The sequence below is a fragment of the Tachypleus tridentatus genome, chromosome 12, assembly GCF_004210375.1.
Source record: "Tachypleus tridentatus isolate NWPU-2018 chromosome 12, ASM421037v1, whole genome shotgun sequence".
Lineage (NCBI taxonomy): Eukaryota > Metazoa > Arthropoda > Merostomata > Xiphosura > Limulidae > Tachypleus > Tachypleus tridentatus.
The window spans coordinates 107,247,303-107,268,623 of NC_134836.1; the positions used below are offsets into that span (position 1 = coordinate 107,247,303).

The 21,321-nt window shown below is 32.1% G+C and overlaps 2 protein-coding genes across 3 annotated transcripts in view; one reads left to right on the forward strand and one right to left on the reverse strand.

The window, feature by feature from the left end:
- LOC143234279 (serine-enriched protein-like) overlaps nt 1-16,133 on the forward strand; it is a 36,565-nt gene extending 20,432 nt beyond the window's left edge. For both annotated transcript variants that reach the window (XM_076471519.1, XM_076471518.1), the window contains exon 6: nt 1,400-16,133. In XM_076471519.1, coding sequence (XP_076327634.1) covers nt 1,400-1,954 — 555 coding nt within the window. In that variant the 3' untranslated portion in view covers nt 1,955-16,133. The remainder of the gene's footprint in view (nt 1-1,399) is intronic.
- Nucleotides 16,134-17,080: 947 nt separating this feature from the next.
- Nucleotides 17,081-21,321, reverse strand: part of LOC143234278 (uncharacterized) — a 35,794-nt gene continuing 31,553 nt past the window's right edge. The window contains exon 7 of the mRNA XM_076471517.1: nt 17,081-20,844. Within this exon, the coding sequence (XP_076327632.1) occupies nt 19,223-20,844 (1,622 nt within the window). The 3' untranslated portion in view covers nt 17,081-19,222. The remainder of the gene's footprint in view (nt 20,845-21,321) is intronic.

Below are 21,321 nucleotides of genomic sequence, written 5' to 3' on the forward strand. Positions count from 1 at the left end.
GGACAAGTCTCCAATGTATTATGTTGTGTACTTTAAGTTTTATGATTTCAAACAGCCAGAAAGTTTAATTTAGAAGTTAACTAAATGTTGATGTATATTAAATTTATGATATTTGCCAACAAGTTTGATACACACAATTTTCTTACTCAACACAAACATATTTTAATATACAAACAACAATATAATTTATAATAACAGTTATTACAAACTCACAAACAATATTCAGTCTTCTATCTGGTCTGGAACTGAATATTTTATTGATGGTCCAAGTCCATAATAAGTGAATTACTTTTATGTTGATACACAGATACACTTCACTTTATGTGAATGCTGGCTAGCTCTATTCTTGTTTGGCTTAATATGGTTTACAGGCTTATTTTTCACAGAGGAAGTTAGACATCTAATGTTCTCATAGAAATACTTTGTATTGTAGAGATATTTTAGAGATGGTCCAGGTCCACAACGAGTGAATTAATTTTATATTGTTATATTAATTCACTTCACTTGATGGGAATGCTGGCTAGCTCTATTCTTGTTTGGCCTAACATGGTTTACAAGTTTATTTTTCACAGAGGAAGTTAAATATCTAATGTCTTCATAGAAATACTAATGTCTGAAGTTGAATGGTTTATAATGTTCAAAGTGTATATGTTCCTGGTCAAATATCTATAGTTTTCTGATTAATAAGCTTTTGTCACAATTATAGCTTTCAAGGCTTATAGTATACTAACTGCAGCAGACCAACAGTATTCTGTCTCTTGGCACATTGATTTATAATCTTTAGGTGAAGTTCTAGAAAGTTTAGTTGACCAAACAACATTCGAAGATACACTAGTACTTTCATAAAACATATTTTTGATTCTTACTCTCAAGAATTTTCTACAAAGTTAGAGAAAAAGCGGGACTTGCGCATTACACATTTAGCCGTATAAGTTACATACATTTCTAAATATATATTAAACTGAAGCAAACATAGATACTAAAATAATATTAAGTCTGTTACAATATGCTTACTGAGTTGGAAGAATATGGATAAGTGTGTAGTGAAAACAAAGTGTGATACTACTGTTTGTCATCTTTAACATGATGGATGACCAACTAAGTTGAAAATAAATTTTGCCACAGAAGAAAATAAATCTTGTATCTTTGACATTGGGAAACTTTTTTTTTCTTTTGAATTATATACAGATTTCCAACAGTGTAATAAATATATTACAATGCTACATATTCCTGTCTACATGTTAATAAGTTTTGTTTTGAAAATCTATATGGATATTTAATATCTGAACCAGTTAAAAATGCTTACTAACTTGGACCTATGTAGCCCAGATTACAAAACTTTTTTGTTTTGGGTTAAATGTAGACTGATAGGATGCTAATGCCAAACCATCTGTCCCAGGTTCTTGAATTTGTTGACAACCATGGAAATGAGGTTCTCAGTCTTGGTTCCTTTGCACTGCTTCCTCTGCATGTGGTTCGACTGATTCTGTCAAGGGAGGAGCTAAGAGCAGATGAGCTGACTAAATTCGAAGCAGCCATGCACTGGAGCAAGAGGTACTGTGATAACATGGTAAGCAGTAATTTGAGGGACACAATGGCAAACTTTATTGAGTGTATTGAGTTCTATAAGATTCCTGCGAGTGTACTAATGAAGGAAGTTCACCCATTGGGAGTAATTCCTGATCATGTTATAATGAATGCTTTAGCTTACCAAGCAGACCCTTCCAGCGTGGACGTCAACAAACTAAGCTCCCCAAATCGCTTCCCCCGGGCCAGCCTTCAGCCTACACACCTATCAGGAGAGATGGATCCTAGTATTTTGGCTTGTATTAGTGCTGGGGCTCTGCCTCCCTTCCAGGAAGAGTCTGAAGAAACACGCAGCAAAAGCAAGCCAGCAGGGTGTAAAAGGGTCTTGAGGCCATATAGACGGAGTAAAACTGTGGCTGAAAGCTAAGGAGATATTAACCTAAAGAAAATGGGAAAGATAATCTATTTCAAGGCAGCTAAATGTTTAATACATATTTGTGATTCTATATTATTTATCTATTGAATTGTTACAAATAAATAAATGTTTATGTATACAAGAAGATTTTTTTGTAGGTATCATCATGTGAATGACGCAAAAGTATTACATATAACTGCACTAAAACCTAGTTTATCAGCATGCAATAAGGTTTTAAGATGAAAATAATCTCTAGTCTTTTATGAACCTGATGATAAATATAAATTATCTGAGTTGCATATCATTTGCTGCAATGTCTGTCAGTTTTTATTTTTTCTCACTTCTACTGTTCCAGTATTTTTTAAAGAGAACCTAACCTAACTGAACCTCTATTACCCAACAATAATTTCGGCTTATGGCCTCTGCTTAAATATAGAAAGTACTTTTAAAAAAAAGTGTTGTTTTTGTTTAAAAATAAACTTTTAAGTTCTTTTGTAACAATCTAAACTAATTAATATATTTCGCACTAGTTATTTATGTAAACCTTGTGTATTGTTGGTAGTACATACCTCCTAATGTGATAGAAGGTTTTAGTGTCACTCGAGTCATGTAACATGAATTGTTAATATACGTCTTAAGGGAAAAATGTAAAAAAAAACTGGTTTTTATATCACAATGACACAGTTTAGTAGTAAAAAAATGGTGGAAGTTATTTGCCGTGTACAAATATAGACATGTTTTTACATGTATGGTCAGTAAAATTTCAGAAATGACAAATCTTGTCACCTTTTTAAGTAAATGAAATAATTTATTGCTTTATACATAGGTTATGTTATGGTTAAATATGAAACGAATTTACATATCACTATAAAATATATCACTAGCATGGTTTAGTATTTGTTATATTAATTAGTCTAACAGTCTCTTGAATAGAAAGAAAATTAATGATTTAGCTCATGTTAGTTTGAAATCATAAAAATACCCACTGAATTACTATAATATGACTGATAAGTGTATGAACTGAGTTGTGTTGATATGATGATGTTTGTTAATATTTCTGAAAATCGTTTGTAGTGAGGGGTATATTCATTGAAGTAGATAAAAAAACAGATAAAAGAAAAAGAGAAACAGATATAAAAACTTGATCCCTGTTCCTCACTTATTAATAGTTAACAGTATGTAAGGCAGATTTATTTTAGTAGTGGAAAATAAGCTGGTTCATTGTAATGTTACATAGAAACTAAAGTGATAATTGTTAGCTAAATGTTTTTGTGTCTCTGAATTTACAGAGTTTATCTTAGCTCTTTCAAAGTTTTCACCCATTACAGAATACAAAATCTCTAATTAGACATTTGGTTATCTGTTTGTTTATAATTTCTCTCTAAATTTTTCTTTGGAAAATTTCATAAAAACTTTGATTCTACATTTGGAACATGAATGCAATTTCTAAAAATATGATATACTGGAACTCAGTGTACCTGCAGATCGAATATACAAATTTGAACCCCTATGATTTTAAACGTTGTTTCATTATTAACAGCATAGTAAGTATTGGTATTCAGTATGTATAGTTAATGAGAGTATACAGATGCTAACCATCTGTCTTCAGCTCTCATACTTTAATTTTTTTTAATGTAAGAATATAACAAATGTTGCAAAAACTGTATGTTCTGTGCTTGTGCATTTAATCTTTATAGTTTGATACAAAATTATGGCCCAGCATGGCCAGGTTGTTAAGGCACTCGACTCGTAATCCGAGGGTTACAGGTTCGAATCCCTGTCACACTAAACATACTCACCCTTTCAGCCATGGGGGCTTTTTAATGTGAAGGTCAATCCCACTATTCATTGGTAAAAGAGTATCCCAAGTGTTGGCGGTGGGTGGTGATGACTAGCTGCCTTCCCTCTAATCTTACACTGCTAAATTAGGGACGGCTGGCTAGCACAGATAGCCCTCATGTAGCTTTGTGTAAAATTCAAACAATAACACAATAATTTCATAAATATTTACTCCAAGAACACCAGTGATGTGTTATGTTTCGAGTAGCTACACGACAGAAATTTTAGAAACGTGTTGAGTTGATAATATTGTGATTTTGTTGTCAACTGAATTTCTTTTTGGTAGTTTACAAATGATTTATTCTTGTAGTTTCTAAACAAACTTTCTGCTGCATGCATATGAAAACATGTTCATTATCTTTAAGGTTTTGGATCAGCAAATTAGATATGAATATAGAGAAGTTGGGGTTAGACTAACACTACAAATCAGATTTAACAGTAATTTGCTTTGGGAACTTTAAAAGTTTGTGGTATTTTTATAAGGAATGGAGACTGAAAAGAATCTGTAGGTTTACAAAATAAACTATTTCTTCTATGAACTACTGCAATTTGTAAAAACACCAAAATTATATATATCTAAGTGGATCAAAATGTATAGTTTTTGTTATGCTGCTGTGTACAATTATCCTTGTTAGCAGTAAAATAAGTTCCATTATTTTTCATTTAATTGAGCAGTAATATCAGATTTCCCAGTAAAATTAAAATGCATGCATATACCATAAAGTTAATATATTAACTCATTGACAGTTACTACAGTATGAATTTAACATGTCAGTGAATAGCAAAATATTATTACTTTTGAGTTTTAGTAACTTGTGTAAATCATTACTGAATCCCATATACTTGTCACCATTTAGAAGCTGGTCACAACCACTATCACTTCTCTTACATCCTCATGGATCATAAAAAAAAATTAGCAATTAAACTTGAAATAAACTTTAATGTAATTTGATTATAAAGCTATTTTGAATATGCGCATTACCGAAATTATCCAAAGCACACTAGACGTTTTTCACCAAAATTAAAACGTAAAAAATAGAAGCTAAGAGCTTACTTTTGTGAAGTTAAGGAAAATGAAAACAATACAATAGACAAGATTTAGAATCCTTAAAAAATGTGCACATCAACAAAATGTGACTATATGCAGGTATTTCAGAATCAGTCTCCTTTTTTTGGATTTCTGGCAATGAGACTTGACTATATGATGGTATTTCTGAGTTTGTCTGCTTCTGTTTTTAGATTTCTGGCAACAAGACTTGTCTATATGATGGTATTTCTGAATCAGTTTGCTTCATTTATGGATTTGTGGCAACAATACTTTACTATATGAGGCTATTTCTAAGTCTTCCTGCTTCATTTCTGGATTTCTGGCAAAGAGACTTGGCTATTTGAGAGTACTTCTAAGCTTTCACCTACCAGATAATATAATCCTTTATGCTCTCACTGTTCCTGGAATTAACATGTTACATAGATGCAGTTTAATTTAACCTTCTTTGTCTCCTGCTTTTAAATGGATAAAAGTTTTTGAGGATGTCATGGTATATTTCCATGTTGAATGATGTCCTAGTGGCTGTGGTAGCCATCAAGTTAGCTTCTTTACAGGTATATATTAGATTTTTTGAGCCTTTAATCTTAGATCACCTTTCCTTAAAAGTATTGTATAGATCTGATAAAATTCCCTACCTGTGCTTGAACAATTGGCTTTTAATTATTTTGGAATTTTAAGGTTACTTCGTATGTTGCAAATGAAAAAGTATTGTGGTCCTTGACTGTTATAAGAACAATTCCTTAGTCAGTGGTTTTAAAAAAAACAAGCATAAAAGCTGCAATTGGTGTCCTTTCATCTGAAATTGTAGCACTGAAGCTGCCATATTTGGTTGAGATTGCTGTTTATCTACTTTCCACACTGAATACTTAAGTAGTTTGTAGATGAGTAATTAGACTTTCCTTCAGTTTGAGTTGGATGTACTTGAAAGTGCATGTGGTTGCAGTGAAAAGCATGTTGTGATCATCTGTCATTGTTACATCCTAAGACTTTTGTGTCATTATCATCTTGTATATAGTAACTGAAGACAGCTGCTGTTTAAAGTCCAACATGTTTTACTCGCATGTGATGATGCACAGCTTAACTGACCAGCCTCTTAAACTAAGGCCCTTATGTCATCATCACATATCTAACGGTTGGAGACAGTAGCTGCTAAAAATCCATCATATTTTATTAGCATCTGATGATGCACAGCTTAACTGATCTAACTTGTTGACTGTAATTTCTTCTAGATCATTCAAGGACATTCCATCATGGCTGTATAACTCACTGTATATGCTGAAATAAATTGTTTAGGTGGAAGCATTCTCACTAGTACTTCATCTTGTTTGAGCTGAAATGTGATGGGGTAGTGGCAGATGTAACATGGCCACAAGCTATAACTTAGTATGCTTTTGGTGACCAATTTCATATTCTAACTACTCCAGACTTGTATATTTTCAAGAATCTGTAACTTAAGGAAGTTGTTTTTCTTTTGGCTACAAAATGGAGCTAATGTAATTGTTCCTGGGAATTTTGTCCTTTAATTGGTGCCCCTTGAGAATAGCCAGAGTAAGCTAAAAAATCTGATATATATACCTTCCGATTTTCCTGGTAGTTCACATGTAACACATTTCAAAATAGCCTTCTAAGATTTACATCTGATTTCTGAGTGGCCATTGAATAATCATTTGGGGATGAACTGCTCCAACTGAGATGAGTTTCAGGAGATGAGTACTACAAAATCTGTAGTCAGAATGGACCTTGATTATCTGTTGTGTCCTGATGTAATTTTGTGTATTTCAGAACAGATAATACTCCTTATTGGCTGATCACCATAACTCTTTATGGTGTTGAAGTTCTACACACAGGAATTGATGATCCATCGAATTAATTGTACCTGACAGAAAAGTCTTTTTGCTGGCCTACAGGTGCTACAGCTTTTCTGTCCTGGTTTCTGCTGTAGCTAATAAGAGAATCCATATCCCTTAATGGTCTTGATGTTAATCAAGTAGATCATCTCAGATTAGAACCAAGATGCTTGGCCTGTGTGACTATATAAAGGCCATCTGTGTTGCTTTCATGCTCTGACAGATGTAAATTGCTGTCACTTCAAAATACACCACATCAAAGGGAAGAGAAGGAAATAAAAGAAAACATGGCCTACAAAAATAGCCCAAATTATATCAGATGCCAATTACAGTATGCTTCAAGGGCAGTCTGTTTCTCATGCAGGTCAGGTAACAAATCCACTGCAAAGAGTTTTCTACAGATAGTACATAGTACTTAGTTTCATGATACAGTGAGCAAAAAGTGAAGTTATACAATATTTAAACACGAGTTTGAATTTATAATAAATTTATAGTTTAACTAAACTACTGGACACTACATTAGTGAAACTTTTAGACTTTTCAGGTTTGAAAAGTATGATGCATGATTTCTCCAAGCCCGTTCCCTTGGCTGTGGTTTCATCTAGAAAGTATCAGAATTGGTTTTATGTACTGGCCACCTCAACACTTTAAAGACTATCAGACACAGCCACAGGGTACAGTCATGCTGATGTGGATGGCTGGTTTATCATAGGTGTCATCTTCTGTCATTAGCATGTTCTTTGCAGTAATGAACCTAGTCGTTAAAGTTTGTGAGACACGACCAAATAACACAACATAACATTTAAGAAAGACCTGTCATTTTATAAATGCTGAAAACTCTTGCCATAATCCCAATGATAAATTTAGTCATCATTATACAGAAATGTATGTCAGTGAAACCACCAACCCATTCTCCAATGACTTGCATACTCTCCCACATCTGTTTTAATCAATCCTTAAAAAAATTTTTCATCCATATGTAGAACTCGAGTGAAATCATAATGAGATGTCAATTGACCTTCTACACCAGCTAACATACTGGATGACACAGTTTCACGTATAACTAAAAACAGCATATAATCTGTCAGTTGTTATAGGTCAGTAGGATCGTACATATAATAGTAATTTCTCAAAGTTGAAACAATCAATGGACTTGGGAGTTAATACTAAGGAGGTTCAGTAGGCATAAAGCTAGGTGACATCTTAACCCATCATGTTCCATGTCTGAACATTACCGGCATTAAGTACCCACACTCATTATAAGTATAGACATCAGATAATGTTCTGGATTTAGGAGCAATATACAAGAACAGTTTTGATAAACTATTGGCACTTTTAAAGTATGTTGTGACGATTTAAGTAACTGAACTTCTACTGTAAGGCATTGTAGAATATGAACCACTTCACAAGCAACACGACTGTATATACATGGATTGGCACTACTCGGGTTTGATGCTCCTGTGTATAGACAATTCAATAATGTTTCCCTTTGGCTTTCACATTATACTCTACTAAGTTGTCAGACAAGATCAGCAGTAGATAGTGTGATACCATATGCAGAAATCATGAATTTCTCTTCTATGTATCTGATAAGATCCACATGAAAAGGTAGTAGGTGACTTACAGTAAAAGGTGGTCTCTCATTTGGCTTTTACATTGTACTCTACTAAGTTGTCAGACAAGATCAGCAGTAGATAATGTGGTACCATATGTAAAAGTCATGAATTTCTCTACTATGTATCTGATAGGATCTATATTAATAGGTAGTAGGGGACTTAGAATAAAAGGTGGTCATTCGTCTAATTACTTGAAACCTTTGATACAGAGTTGTCCAACTGTCAATTCTGCAAATTGGTACATATTGTACAAGGGGGGTGAAGAGTTGAAACTTAACTTTCTCATGTATATATTGCTTGTTAGTGCGTAGAATTCCATTATGTATGAGTTTTGCTGACCCAGCATACAGCAAATCAAAGCGACTCCAATAGCAATCTCAGGCGTAGACCATATGATGCACCCAACTTCGTAGTCATAACATGTAGCATCACTTAGTTTAAAGCTTAAGCCAGAACAGGCAAAACCTCCTAAGTCCCTAAATTGAAATATCAATACTGTTCTTGTAAAGAAATAGTGTAAGGATGACAAAGTAAAACATTTTGATATGTGTACCCTTCAGTTTCAACTGTACCCTCTGAGTATCCTTCATTCCAAACTGAACTGGCAATAATAGTGGTGAAAACACTAGTGGCATTTGGTCACATATTATGAAAGACTCATCCATGTAATGTAATACTATGGATGGAATGCAGTCATTCACAGTCAACTTGAGTGAGTTCTGTAGGATCAGGAGCAAAGTTGTAATTGTACATGGCTGAGAGTGAATGCATGCTGCAGTGCTAATTAGATATTGAACAATTATATGACATCATTGGAACAATAATATGTCAGAATCTTTTGCTTTAATGACCTGAACTTTTATTGGTTTCTCGTGATATGTCTCATTAGATGTATCCAGGCTTTCTCCAACCCAGTTTAGATTGAATGTCATGACTTCAATATTTTTGTGATTACAACTGAATGTTATAATGCCAGTTGCTGATGAAACAAAACTCAAAACTGTGTGTAAGTTTAGAGTGTATAACATTCAAAAGAAGCTAAGGATAATCACAGGATTGATGCTAAACATCATTGAACTGCAGTAACAACACTGGGAGTAAGCTATGAACTGTCGGTTTTAAACATCCTTTCAAAGCTTGAAAGTTACAGGAGTATACGTGTATGTATAAATCCAATACAATCTGGTGATAAGTAGATGTTTTTAAAAAAGTATAGGAGTCTGTATACTATCATACAGGTAATACAAATAAATTGCACATATGTATAAAATGTATGGCAAAAAATACAAGGAACAAACTATGTTAATGTTTAATTAGTAGTGCTGCAAAGATAAAGTATGATATTAAAATACTAAATAAAGGCACTCAGTTACAGCACATAACTGGACTATTTGTCATGGTTTGTGAAATTTTATAAAAAACAATATATTAATAGCATACAATCTTTTTAGGTTTAGATAAGTAAAGTATTGTCACATATTTTGCAGTTTATGTTATCCAACAATATAAACAAAGTATATTTACTGTAGTAACAAGCATTCGTGATAAAATATAAACTTAACAAACTGTTATCAGTGCCTGATAGGTAATAATGCTTCAAGAGTGAAAGATTCTTAAACATTAATATTTGGTTATATGCTTTCCTAGTTATTTGTACAGCTTTTTGTGCTCTATATTCAACAGAATCTTAATTCTTTATTGTAACTATCTGATGTGTATTTGTGTGACGTTTGTAATGATGAAAGAGCAGTGATAAAAGATGTTTCTAAGTTATAGTATTACAAGTACATAATTAACATGGTTTACCTTATTCTTACCTGTTCTTTTTAGTTTTGTTACTTAGGTGAATGTGTTAAACCTATATCCAAGTTTTTAGTATCTTTAAAATCAGCACAACTAATAAGGATCAGTTCTTGTTTACTATAAGAGTGCAGAATATTTTTATGGATATTTGTCTTTAGATTTAAAAACAATTTCCTTTGAGCTGTTTGTGTAATTTCTTAAAAGAAGAATATCCAATATTTTCATATACTAAAAATGAAGTTAATTTTTTTAACTTAAATTTTATCCTTGATTTGGACATACTAATATAAGGTACATACAGTATGCCTTTGCATTTATGTATGCATCTGTTATAATAATACTCAGGTTTTGTGTGAATTGCATAACATTAAGTCTCTTCATCAAAAATGTACCCAAATTTTGATGGAAATAAATTTAGGTGTTGTTTCCCTGTAGGATTCAGATAAACGAATTTATATCCATGTACATTATTGTCGATTTTGTGTTTGCTTCTTTTTTATTCAGGTAAGTTATCTGTTTTGTAGGTGTGTCTGATTCCCATTTACTTTTAATCAAAATACTTAAATTTCAGTGGCTTTGTACAAGAGAAAAGATTCTGTAAGGAAAAAAAATAATTTTGTTTAGTGTAAATGTTTGTTTGAAAACATTTGCCAAAATGGTAAGTGTATAAAAATCTTTCTTTCCAAAATTCCTTTACTCTTAAGTTCCTCAATTTATAATTAGTTAAGTTTAGTCAAGTTGTTTTAACAAAAGTTTTTATTTGAATTCATATTCATCATTGTACTTTTCTGCTAAATAGGAATATTACATTTGCCACATCTTACCACTTAGTGGGGAAAAAATAAAAAAAGGAGTAAAAATAAATCTGCATTTCCATTATAGTCCTTCTCTTTTTATATTATCATTTGTCTTATAATAGAGAGCAACATAAAGGGTTCCCACACCTAATGACTGGTTGGGAAAAGTGAAGTATCCTGACCAGAAATTGGTATTATTCTCTGGGAGACCAAGGATATTATGATTGTTAATTTTTAGTAGTATATTTTACACTTAATACAAAGTACATATTCTATTGCTTGTCAATACATTGACTTATGACTGATTCTGTATGTTTCAGGTGTGAGTTGGTCCTATGGCAAAGCTCTGGATTATGGAGCTGATCAGCCATGTGATACCACAAAATATTCCCTCCACTTTAAGATATGAGTGTATTATAAAAGTTACAATCAGTCTTTTGGCTTGGGTGGTAGGGTGCTGCTAACTAGCTGTCTTCCCTCTGGTCAGTTATTCAGTATTGGGATGATAGCAGATAGCCTTGAGTAGTTTTGCCATAAATACCAAAACAAGCAAAAAACTCAAGTTCAGATACCATCTGTTTCTCTTTCCTCATATCTCTGTATTCAAGACTGTGGTGACTTGATATAATTATGGATGTTGAGGAGTTACTCCTGTATGTTATCATTTATATTGCTACTTTTTGATAATAACACTCCTGTTGTTTTTTTTACCACTTTCTTTGATTGCTCATCCCTTTCCTGTGAAGTCATTCATAATTAAAGACCATGGCTACACATCTTGTTAGGGCCATAAAAGTATTTGTAAAGAGGCACTCTTTAATGCTATATAGTAGTGCTTTGGACAAGTCTTCTACTTCAGAAAAATATATCTGAAATCCTAACTTCTTTAATGTGTGTTAGTAATGTACTATGCAATGCATTATTGAGTGTTCAACACTATTACATCATGTATGCACATGATTATGAATATTCGTGTTCTTTTTCTTCTTTGAGAGTCACATTAATCACTACTATTCTACTTTTAAAACTGCCTCACTTTGCTGTTCCACAATCATCATTTTAACCTGTTGAGTAAGATGGTAACTCTGTGAGATGTTCTAACTGAATTTCTAGTCACACAAGTGATGCTATCCTCTCGAGTTTTCGTACCTATCTTAAGCACTTAGAATCTCATTAATCTCTTGATATAGTCCTTGGTGCTTCTTTCTCAGAACACTTTCACTTTGTCTTTTTAATCTGTCAGCCAAAGTCACTTTAGTAAGGTCCATGAAACAAATTTCATGCAGCAGATGGATGTGTTAACTTTTATCAGTGGATTATAACCCAGTGAAGCTATATGTTAATTTGGTGTTGAAAATGGATTGGTTTTGATATCAGCTATACATATAACATTACACTCTTTTCTTCACATATTTCTTTAACAAAAGTTCTTATATATTATTCATATCTAATGTCTTTGTAGGTCGTAGTTATTTGTAGTTTTAAAATTAATGAACTTTAGATAGGTGTAGATTTTTCTAATAGTATAAAACTTACCCTACAACTCGTTTTCAGTATTAATTCATTGTTTAAAAATGTCCAAAAATTGTCCTTTCAATTATCAAATAAACACTCAATTGAAATTAACTGATTACATGTAGTTAAGACAATCAGTTAAGTAACGGTAAACGTGTTGATACAAATAGGTACCTATACTGTGAGATACAAGTCTTATGAAGTAAACAGAACAATTTAAGTTTATCGGTGCTTTTTATTTTCCTGCTTCTAAGGTTTTTCTATGTGAAGGTCAGTACACTCAGAAATATGTATGAAATAGCAAGGGAGCTTTAACAAATTTTTCATCATGCCTGAAATTCAAATTATCACTCTTAGTTTTTACATCCATTTTATTAAATCTAGAATGCACACATGAAAATATAAGGTTGTATTTTGAAAACAGGCAATAAATCCATATGAAGATAAACTAACTGAGGCAGCTAATATCAAAAGTTAGGTTTGTGCTCCTTCCAAAATGTTCAGTTGTATTTGATTACAGTTATTGATGGAACAAGTGTATTCTAGTTATATTATTTTGTTTAGGCTTATAATACATATCACACTGTAATAATTGATGTTTTATTGGTGTCATGGTGTATTATGAATTTGACTATTAATAGTTGGTAAGTTATAAATATTTGTTGGGATTTATAAATATGCTGTTTTGTGTATGTCTGTTTAGTGGCAAGAGATTTTATCAATTACAGATGTAGTAATTGCAAAAAAATTAATACATTTGGTGAAGTTATTAGTGTGCTGGAACTGTTTTTTTCACACAGTGGTAATTCTACATTTTAAAACTAATTTCATTTATATTCTCAGCATGAGATATTTTCTGAAACTGAGTAAAAATATTACTTGTCAATGTAAAATACTAACACACATTTGTTTTATTTCTAGTTATAATGTATGAACAATCTTACATATAATCTCTCATAGTAGGACAAATGTTAGTATTTCTACACCACAGTATGATCCCCAATTTGATTTGTCTGTACTTCACATGCAACACCTTCTTTTAGCCTGGTGAGCTGTATATATGTATATAACAAAATGAAACTTTACTTTTTTATATGTGTACCAATTAGTTATGATTGCAGCTTAAGGAACAGGAATCTTTTTTTCTGTTTTGGCCAGTGAGATTAGGCTCCCACTCTTCAAATTCACTACTATGAAGGTGCATAATCCACCTTATCAGAATGTGAAATGTGTGTTTACATTAGATTATGAAACAGCCAAGCTGAATATTTGAGCTGTTGATATATATGTACATCAGGTAATGAAATTTTATGTGGAGTTGAACAATATACAAGTTTATCAAAATTTTAATTGTAATCAAGATGTAATTATTTGAAATTAATACGTTTAAGATTTACTGTAATTATTTATTCATAACAGGCTTAAGTGCCAAGCATTTGTACAGCTGTTGTTAAAATGTTGCAGAGCAGTTACAATAAGAAAAATGTTATTTACAATATTCTATTTAATTTGATAAATGTCTCTGCATGGAAGTATTTTTGTATCACCATTGTATTGTTGCTGTGCACTAACTGTCGGCCATGTATAGTAAACAACCCTAAGACAATAAACTTGTGTATTAGTTAAAATACATGAAGTGAACCAAAAGTTATAATGAACTATTGTTTGGAAATAAATAATTTCCTGGTGAAAACAAAATCACTTCAACAAAAATGTTAACATTTTGAAAATTCTGTAGAAGCAACATAATAATGAAATAACTAGAGATATTCACAATAACTAAAGATTACTCTTATACTTGATTCAAGTTAACTAAACAAGTGGCTTGGTCACATAGCAATAAAACAGTGAACATATAAACATTACCAAAGTGAAATGCATAATTTAGACAGGTAGTCATAACTTCATTGTTATTGTACTAAGTCTTTTCCTAGCTTTGACATGACCTTTTGATTAGGGATGTCAACTTCAATCTATGGGTCCCATTCAAATTCCACCATCAAACATGTTCACCCTTGGAGCCATGAATGCTTTATAATGTTACTGTTAATCCCATTTTTGATTTGTAAAAAGTAGGCCTAGAATTGTTGTAGGATGGTATTGACTAGCTGCCTTCCTTCTAGTCTATCACTTATATATTAGAGACAACTAATGAAGTGAGACCTCATGAACAAAACCACAATTAAATCTGTGGAACACCAGAGGGATTGTATCTAAGCACAGATTTAATGACTTTGAGACAAAGCTAGTACCAATTCAGTAGTTGAACATAATATGTAAATATTCCACTTCGGCAGCATGACAAATCTGAATTAACAAAGATAAATGATGAAATACAAAAACACAGAAGAAAAAAATCCTATAAGATTTGAGAAAAGTGAGGGTGTTAAGGTATGCATCTGTAATCAATAAACCTAGCTGTCCTAACTTAACAAAAAGCTATTAGTTAAGAAACAACTACTCTATTCTTCACATATCTTTGTGAGCAAGCCTTCTCTGCCATGGCAACTATAAAAATTAAAAAAAGAAACCATTTTCAACTCCAAGCAACACTTTAAGACACTATTTTCAAATATTTCTTCAAGAAATGACATGCATACCAATGAAATGCAACCTTGAACTTTTCACTAATGATTATTATCTAATTACTGCTAATATTTTTTTCTCAATTATATTGATAAAACTTATTGCAATTTTAAATGTCCTTAAACTGCCCATTAATAAATAATATACTACTAAAATAAAGAAATGAAAATTTGAAAAAACAATGGGAAAAGGGGAAGGTATCATGGTGGGACACAACATGAAAAAGGTTGAAAACCACTGGTTTAAGAAACTATACAGTAAATGAAAAAATCAATTTTAAAAATATAAAATCTGAATGCAAGCAACAAACTGTATATTTGTGGTATGCAGGCATACCAGTTAGAGTCAAAAGCTCACATGAAGTGGTCTGAACTCATAATTTATTATTGTGTTTGTATGTTTGTCTGAAGTGAGCGAATTTAACAAGAGAAGCTCCAGGCTGCTTATGTTCAGTAAATAGATATGTTAAGCAGTTTCTTTTCCTGGGTGTGCATGAGTTATAACAGGAGACCTTTCAAAGGTCTTGAAACTTTGTATAATACCACATACAAGATAAGTTATACTTTTTAGAGTGGTAAACAATTTCTGAAAATAGTCTTTGCAACAATTTCACAGCCCTTCATGAATAAGCATCATTTATAAGGTTACCAAAATGTATTCTTCTTTATAAGAGCTAGAATAAGCATGCCTTTACATCAACCTTAAAATTGTTAAAGATTGTTTTGTTTGATGTAAAACTTCTCATGCTATAATCTTGACATTTAATTAACAGTTGCTATTTTTATGGAATTATGAAATCCATACCATGTTTTAAAGAAACAATATTAGTCTCAAAATACTTCAACTCCAGCCCAGATATTAGTCCTGAAGTTATCTTTGGGACTATATGAAAAGATTGAGTTGGTTAGGTCACAACTTTTCAGAAGCAAGTTCAACTGAATTCAGAAATAACGCTAGAAAAAGTGCACCAGACACTGGCCAGAATATAGCTGAATGTATGCCTTGACCAACAGATGTAGTTATTGACGGTTTCCATTTTATAACTACATGACCAAATTTTCTTGGCAGAACTAATTATTTATAAATGTCACAGATAATGGTTCTGTACTATTCAGTTATTCTTTTCAAGGGTGTTCTAGCAAGCTGTTGTGTAATATCTTTTTTTATTGTATGGTAACCTATTTTGAATTCTGGTCAATAAAACAATGTTCCTTTGAATCAATGCTGGTTTTTCAAATGTTTGAAAGTGTAGTCTTTGTCATCCATATATTTTTATACTAAATTCCTATGTAGTAGTTGGTCTGCTGATGCATAGGCTCCATCTATAGTTACTTGTAGTATCTGTATACAAGTTCTTCCCAGCAATATTTAAAGCATGGCTCACACTGTAAGTTCAAGATTCTTTCTCATTTATATTATAATGACAATACTTTGAGATCCATATTTTTAGATGTATTTAGGATGCATTCACTGCAACTAGGCCCTAACTAATAAACATTTTGTACTGATGCACTTCTTAAGAGTTAATTATCACACCATCACAACTGGTTATATTATTATGATAGTGCAGTTCTGTGGTCAAACACAGCAGGTCCAGGTTATAGATGGTTCTTTGAAAACACTGTGAAAGTTAAGTACATTGTTAACAAAGTATGATTATTAGCATTAGACTCTACAACTGATAAAAAAAAAATTACACAACTAGAAAATGGTCATCACCTTTAGATTGCAGCATTTTGCATGTGCTAAACATGGTCTTGGGTGAATCGATATCATTCAGTTCTTTGGGCCATATTTATCGAATACAATTACTAGGCTTTCCATTATAATACTTTTTCATTGGTACATGTAAACTTATGGTATTGCAATTAGCATGGGTAATTAAGATGATATTTCACAGCAGCAAAGAATTTGGATGACAGTCACTCTTGCAGATTTACCAAAAGTGAAGAGAGCATTTGATGTCAATTTTCAGTATTTGTTAATATGCAGCAATTGTAACCATTTGAGGAGCACAGAGCAAACATCCCATGGGGAGTGAACTGGATGAGTATCTTTGACAAAAGTGTGTCCAAACCATACCAGCTGTCTGAAAATACATTTTAATTAATATATATATACATTTATGGAACTTTTCACACCCCAGTGTTTGTGACATTGATAAATCTGCTTGTCACACCACATGGCTATAAATGTCACCTTGGGTAAACCTGACTATAACATCCAAAGGGTTAATGAAGAATTACAAATAGCAATCGTTCAAAAAAAAGAAAAAATACAATGTGTGTGTGTGTGTGTGTATATATAGTTTTTTCTACAAGTAGCTTCATTTTTTAAAAGCATAACAACTCACTAAACACTATTTTGTTTCAAAGCATTCTAAATTCACTATAAATTATCTTGAAATGTAAAATATCAAAAATCTTAATTACAATGCACTTTGACACAGATGATGAAAAGTTACAAAGTATAATCATTGCCTCAATATGAAATTGGACTAGCTGTTTTGAAGCAATACATATTTTAGTATAATACTGTGTTGCTTTCGTACAATGATCAACTGTACCCAAACACTACCACTACTTCAGACAGAACACTGTTCTTTGATGATTATTGCAATTTTGGTCACATAGTTTAAAACCATGTTAAATCTTATAAATGTTGCACTATCAAAAAAACTCCAAAATTCTACAATTTTTTTATGTAATTTTTGGAGCATTAATTTATTTTCCTTTGCAATTTAAGACAGATTTCATGTATGTAAAATACACTCAACATAGCAAGAAAACATTTATTATATTATAGAATACTTGTCAGTGTGTATAGAAGGAATAATTTACAACTTATTTACCAAATTTTGCATGTAACTGATACTATCACACTAATTTACTTACAATTACTTCAAACTAAAAATGAACAACAGAAATTCTGCATGTAACTGATACTGTCACACTAATTTATTTACAGTTACTTCTAACTAAAAATGAACATTCAATATACTTTTCAATTTCTAACTGTGAATTTGTAAGAGTAAATTCTTAAAAATCTAAAACAGATATCAATTAATGATATAGGTAATTTGTAGACTTTTAAGGTACATCTGTAAATTTAGTTTTAATAATTTTCAGGCTGATCTTGTATGAACATACTTGATGATTATCTATTTAATTTCAAACATACTTCAAAACTTACATGTGAGGGGAAAAAATACCTACAAATCATGTGCAAATGGTGAAATATCTAATCAGCCAAACAAACATGTATAATTGTTAGGCAAAAAAAACAAAGCTGATTTTAAATTTATTCAGCAAACACAAGTAATACAAAATAAAGAAAAATAATGAGCAGACCATCAAACTGAATGTTCTTACAATCATACTCACACCACACTTCATGAAGAACCTCAGACGGAACTTGCGATACAAACTACTTATATTAAGGATAGGAGATAACTTCAAATCCATAGTAGTCTCTAAAATTAACGACAGAAATTTATGTACAACAAAATAATTGTCTGTACATAAAAACAAATTATGAATTAAAACAGATTTCAACAGTTTCATATTAAATTAACCACTAAACAATATGCCTAACATATATTACATGCAAAATATCTATTATATAGAAGTCTTTCTTAATGGTTTCCAAATTTTTACAAACAAAACTTTGAGCACACTTTTTAAAACTCACATTTAATTTGATGAACACACCCTGAACATCACATCAAGATATTTGGTTCATGTTTTTTGTGCTCATGTGTTTGTATTATGAACGTTGTTATCAAGGATTCTTATTCACTTCTTAGCACACAGTATGAACATGTATGTCAAGCAATACCATTTAATTTTTATATTGAAATCTTTTAGTAAATGAAAATTTCTCTCTGCAGTTTCTGAATCAACTAATCCTTACACAAAATCAAGCAGCACAGGCACATTAAGAAGGATAAGTAAAGAAAATTCAAGTTATATCTCCTCAAAACTTAATTTTTTTGTTACATCTTATATTTGGTAGCCAATAAATAAATCTAATCACTGTTTCAAAATTACCTCTCCATTTTCAAATGCTTAAATCAAGATTTTTATAGCTGAATGAAATAAAGCAACCATTATCTGTAAGAAAATATCTATAGCATATTTTACCTTCTTTAAATGACTCTAAGTTTTCTTTTTCAGTAAAACAAATCAAAGACAATATCAAACATTTCACATTTCATTTTCTTCCCCCCTTCATGGAAGAAAAAATGGTTTAACACCAATATTACCACCAAACAAAACATTTGAAGGTAAAGGTGGTGGGAAATTCCTAATAATCTCAAAAGGTGGTGGAAATACTGGAGTTATCTGTTGAACAGATGGTGGTGTGTTTACTGGAACTGAGTTTGTGTTCTGGGATACTTGCATATTTTGAGTGATAACATTTGAGCTTATGTTTTGAGAATGAAGTCCAGGAGCAATCCAGGGACCTGAAGCGATCGTAGTAGATGGCAAATTCTGTGAAGAGACAGACACTCCAATTGCTGTGTTTTGAAAATTCCAGCCATATGCTGTGTGACTATCTTTCCCATAGCTATGTTTGTCTTTCCTTTGCTTGGACTGTCCCATTTGGTAGTTTGACTGATCATACACCAACTGTTCTTTTGATGTATTTCTAGATATTTCAGAATTAGAAGGTTTAATGGTACGATATAATGGAACAGTAACATTTGACAGTGAAATTTTAGTAGCACCAGTAGGTATCTTTGATGCCTCTGAAAATAATCCAGAGCCCAAGTTCACATATGTTTTATACTTTTCATCAGATACTGCTGGTTTTCCATATGGTAAGGGGGTACTACAATCTGAGGTTACTTCTTTACTAATATGTGAAGTACCATAAGCATTTTGAGAGGTATTTCCTTCCCACCCAGACATGGTATTGTAAACAGAAGTTTGTTCTTCACTTAATTTGTTTTTTCTATGGGCCACTTCACTGGAGCCTGAGTTATTACAATGGACGTATCCTAAGTGCTGAAGAACACTAGCTAATCTTGCCTCAGAAATGTCAGACACCCCTAATTTTGTCAAAACTGATGCAACTTCCCCAGCAATTGACTTTCTGCATTCTGCATTAAAATCTTTCACTGATATCTCATTAGATACCTTTTTCTGTTGAGGAGTTTCCAATGGCTTTTGAGGCAAATTATAATCTAGGGCTGTTGCTAAAGGGAAAGAGGGTTGGTTTTGAAGTGTTGAACCTAAAGAGATACAAGTATTGCTTTGAGAGAGACTGATGTTAAAAGTTCCTAAATTACTTGAATGACCAAAATTATTTCTGTTTGGCAGTAACTCAGATGACTTTAGTTTTTCTGGTATTTCCATTTCATCTCTTTCAGGTGATCTATTCCTTCTGCAATCCTGTTGATTTTGGTGTGATAATTGCCACATCAAAGTATTTTGAGGACCTACAGTATTCGTTTTGTTGTACATGTAGTTTACTTCACTCATCAAACCCATATTCTCATCTTCATTTGATGGCATCTTAGATGAACCATGAACTTCACTCTGACTCGATCTCACTGTGTTACCAATGTGCAAGGGAATGCTAGAAGTGGAATATGGAAAAAGACCATGTTCTTTACTTGTTTTCATAAATTCCATCCACTTTTCTTTGGGAACTTCAGCTGTCTTCATAGCTAGGTTATCTTTTTCTAAGCTCTCCTTTATCAACGAACTGGATGAAAATTCTTCTTCCTGTCCAAGTCTGACACCATATCCATCCCGCCATTCTTCTGAATGTTTTCCTGACTGCTTCACCTGCAAATCTTCTCGTCCTGGTAGTATTCGCCAATCCCCTTTATCACTTTCCAAATCTGCAGAAATGATAAAATCAAAGAATACATTACCAATTTAAAATTTTGTTCACATTAGATGCTCTTTTTCCTTTTTTTATATGCAACATCACTACTGTTCATAATGTTGTCAGATTAAACTTATATATAAATATAAACCACTTTTAAAAACCTAGGGTGGCAAATACTGAAGATTAATTAACCTGTGCTGAAGGGAAGAATGTACTTCAGCTTGGTTGATAAAGCACTCACTTGTAGTGCAAGTAATCCTGGATTTAGTTCCTGCACACAGGAGAAAGAAAAACTGAAGTTACCTTTTTCTCATAGCTCTTGTTATATTTGAACAACATACTACTAAATAAAGCACTATACAAGTAACACTTTTAAACATCAGTAAGAGTATTATTGTGTGTTATGTTAGTAGAAAAAAATTGAAAAATAAGATCATATTTCTCTTAGTGGCAATCAATAACACTAGCCTGCATCTGGAAACTTTTT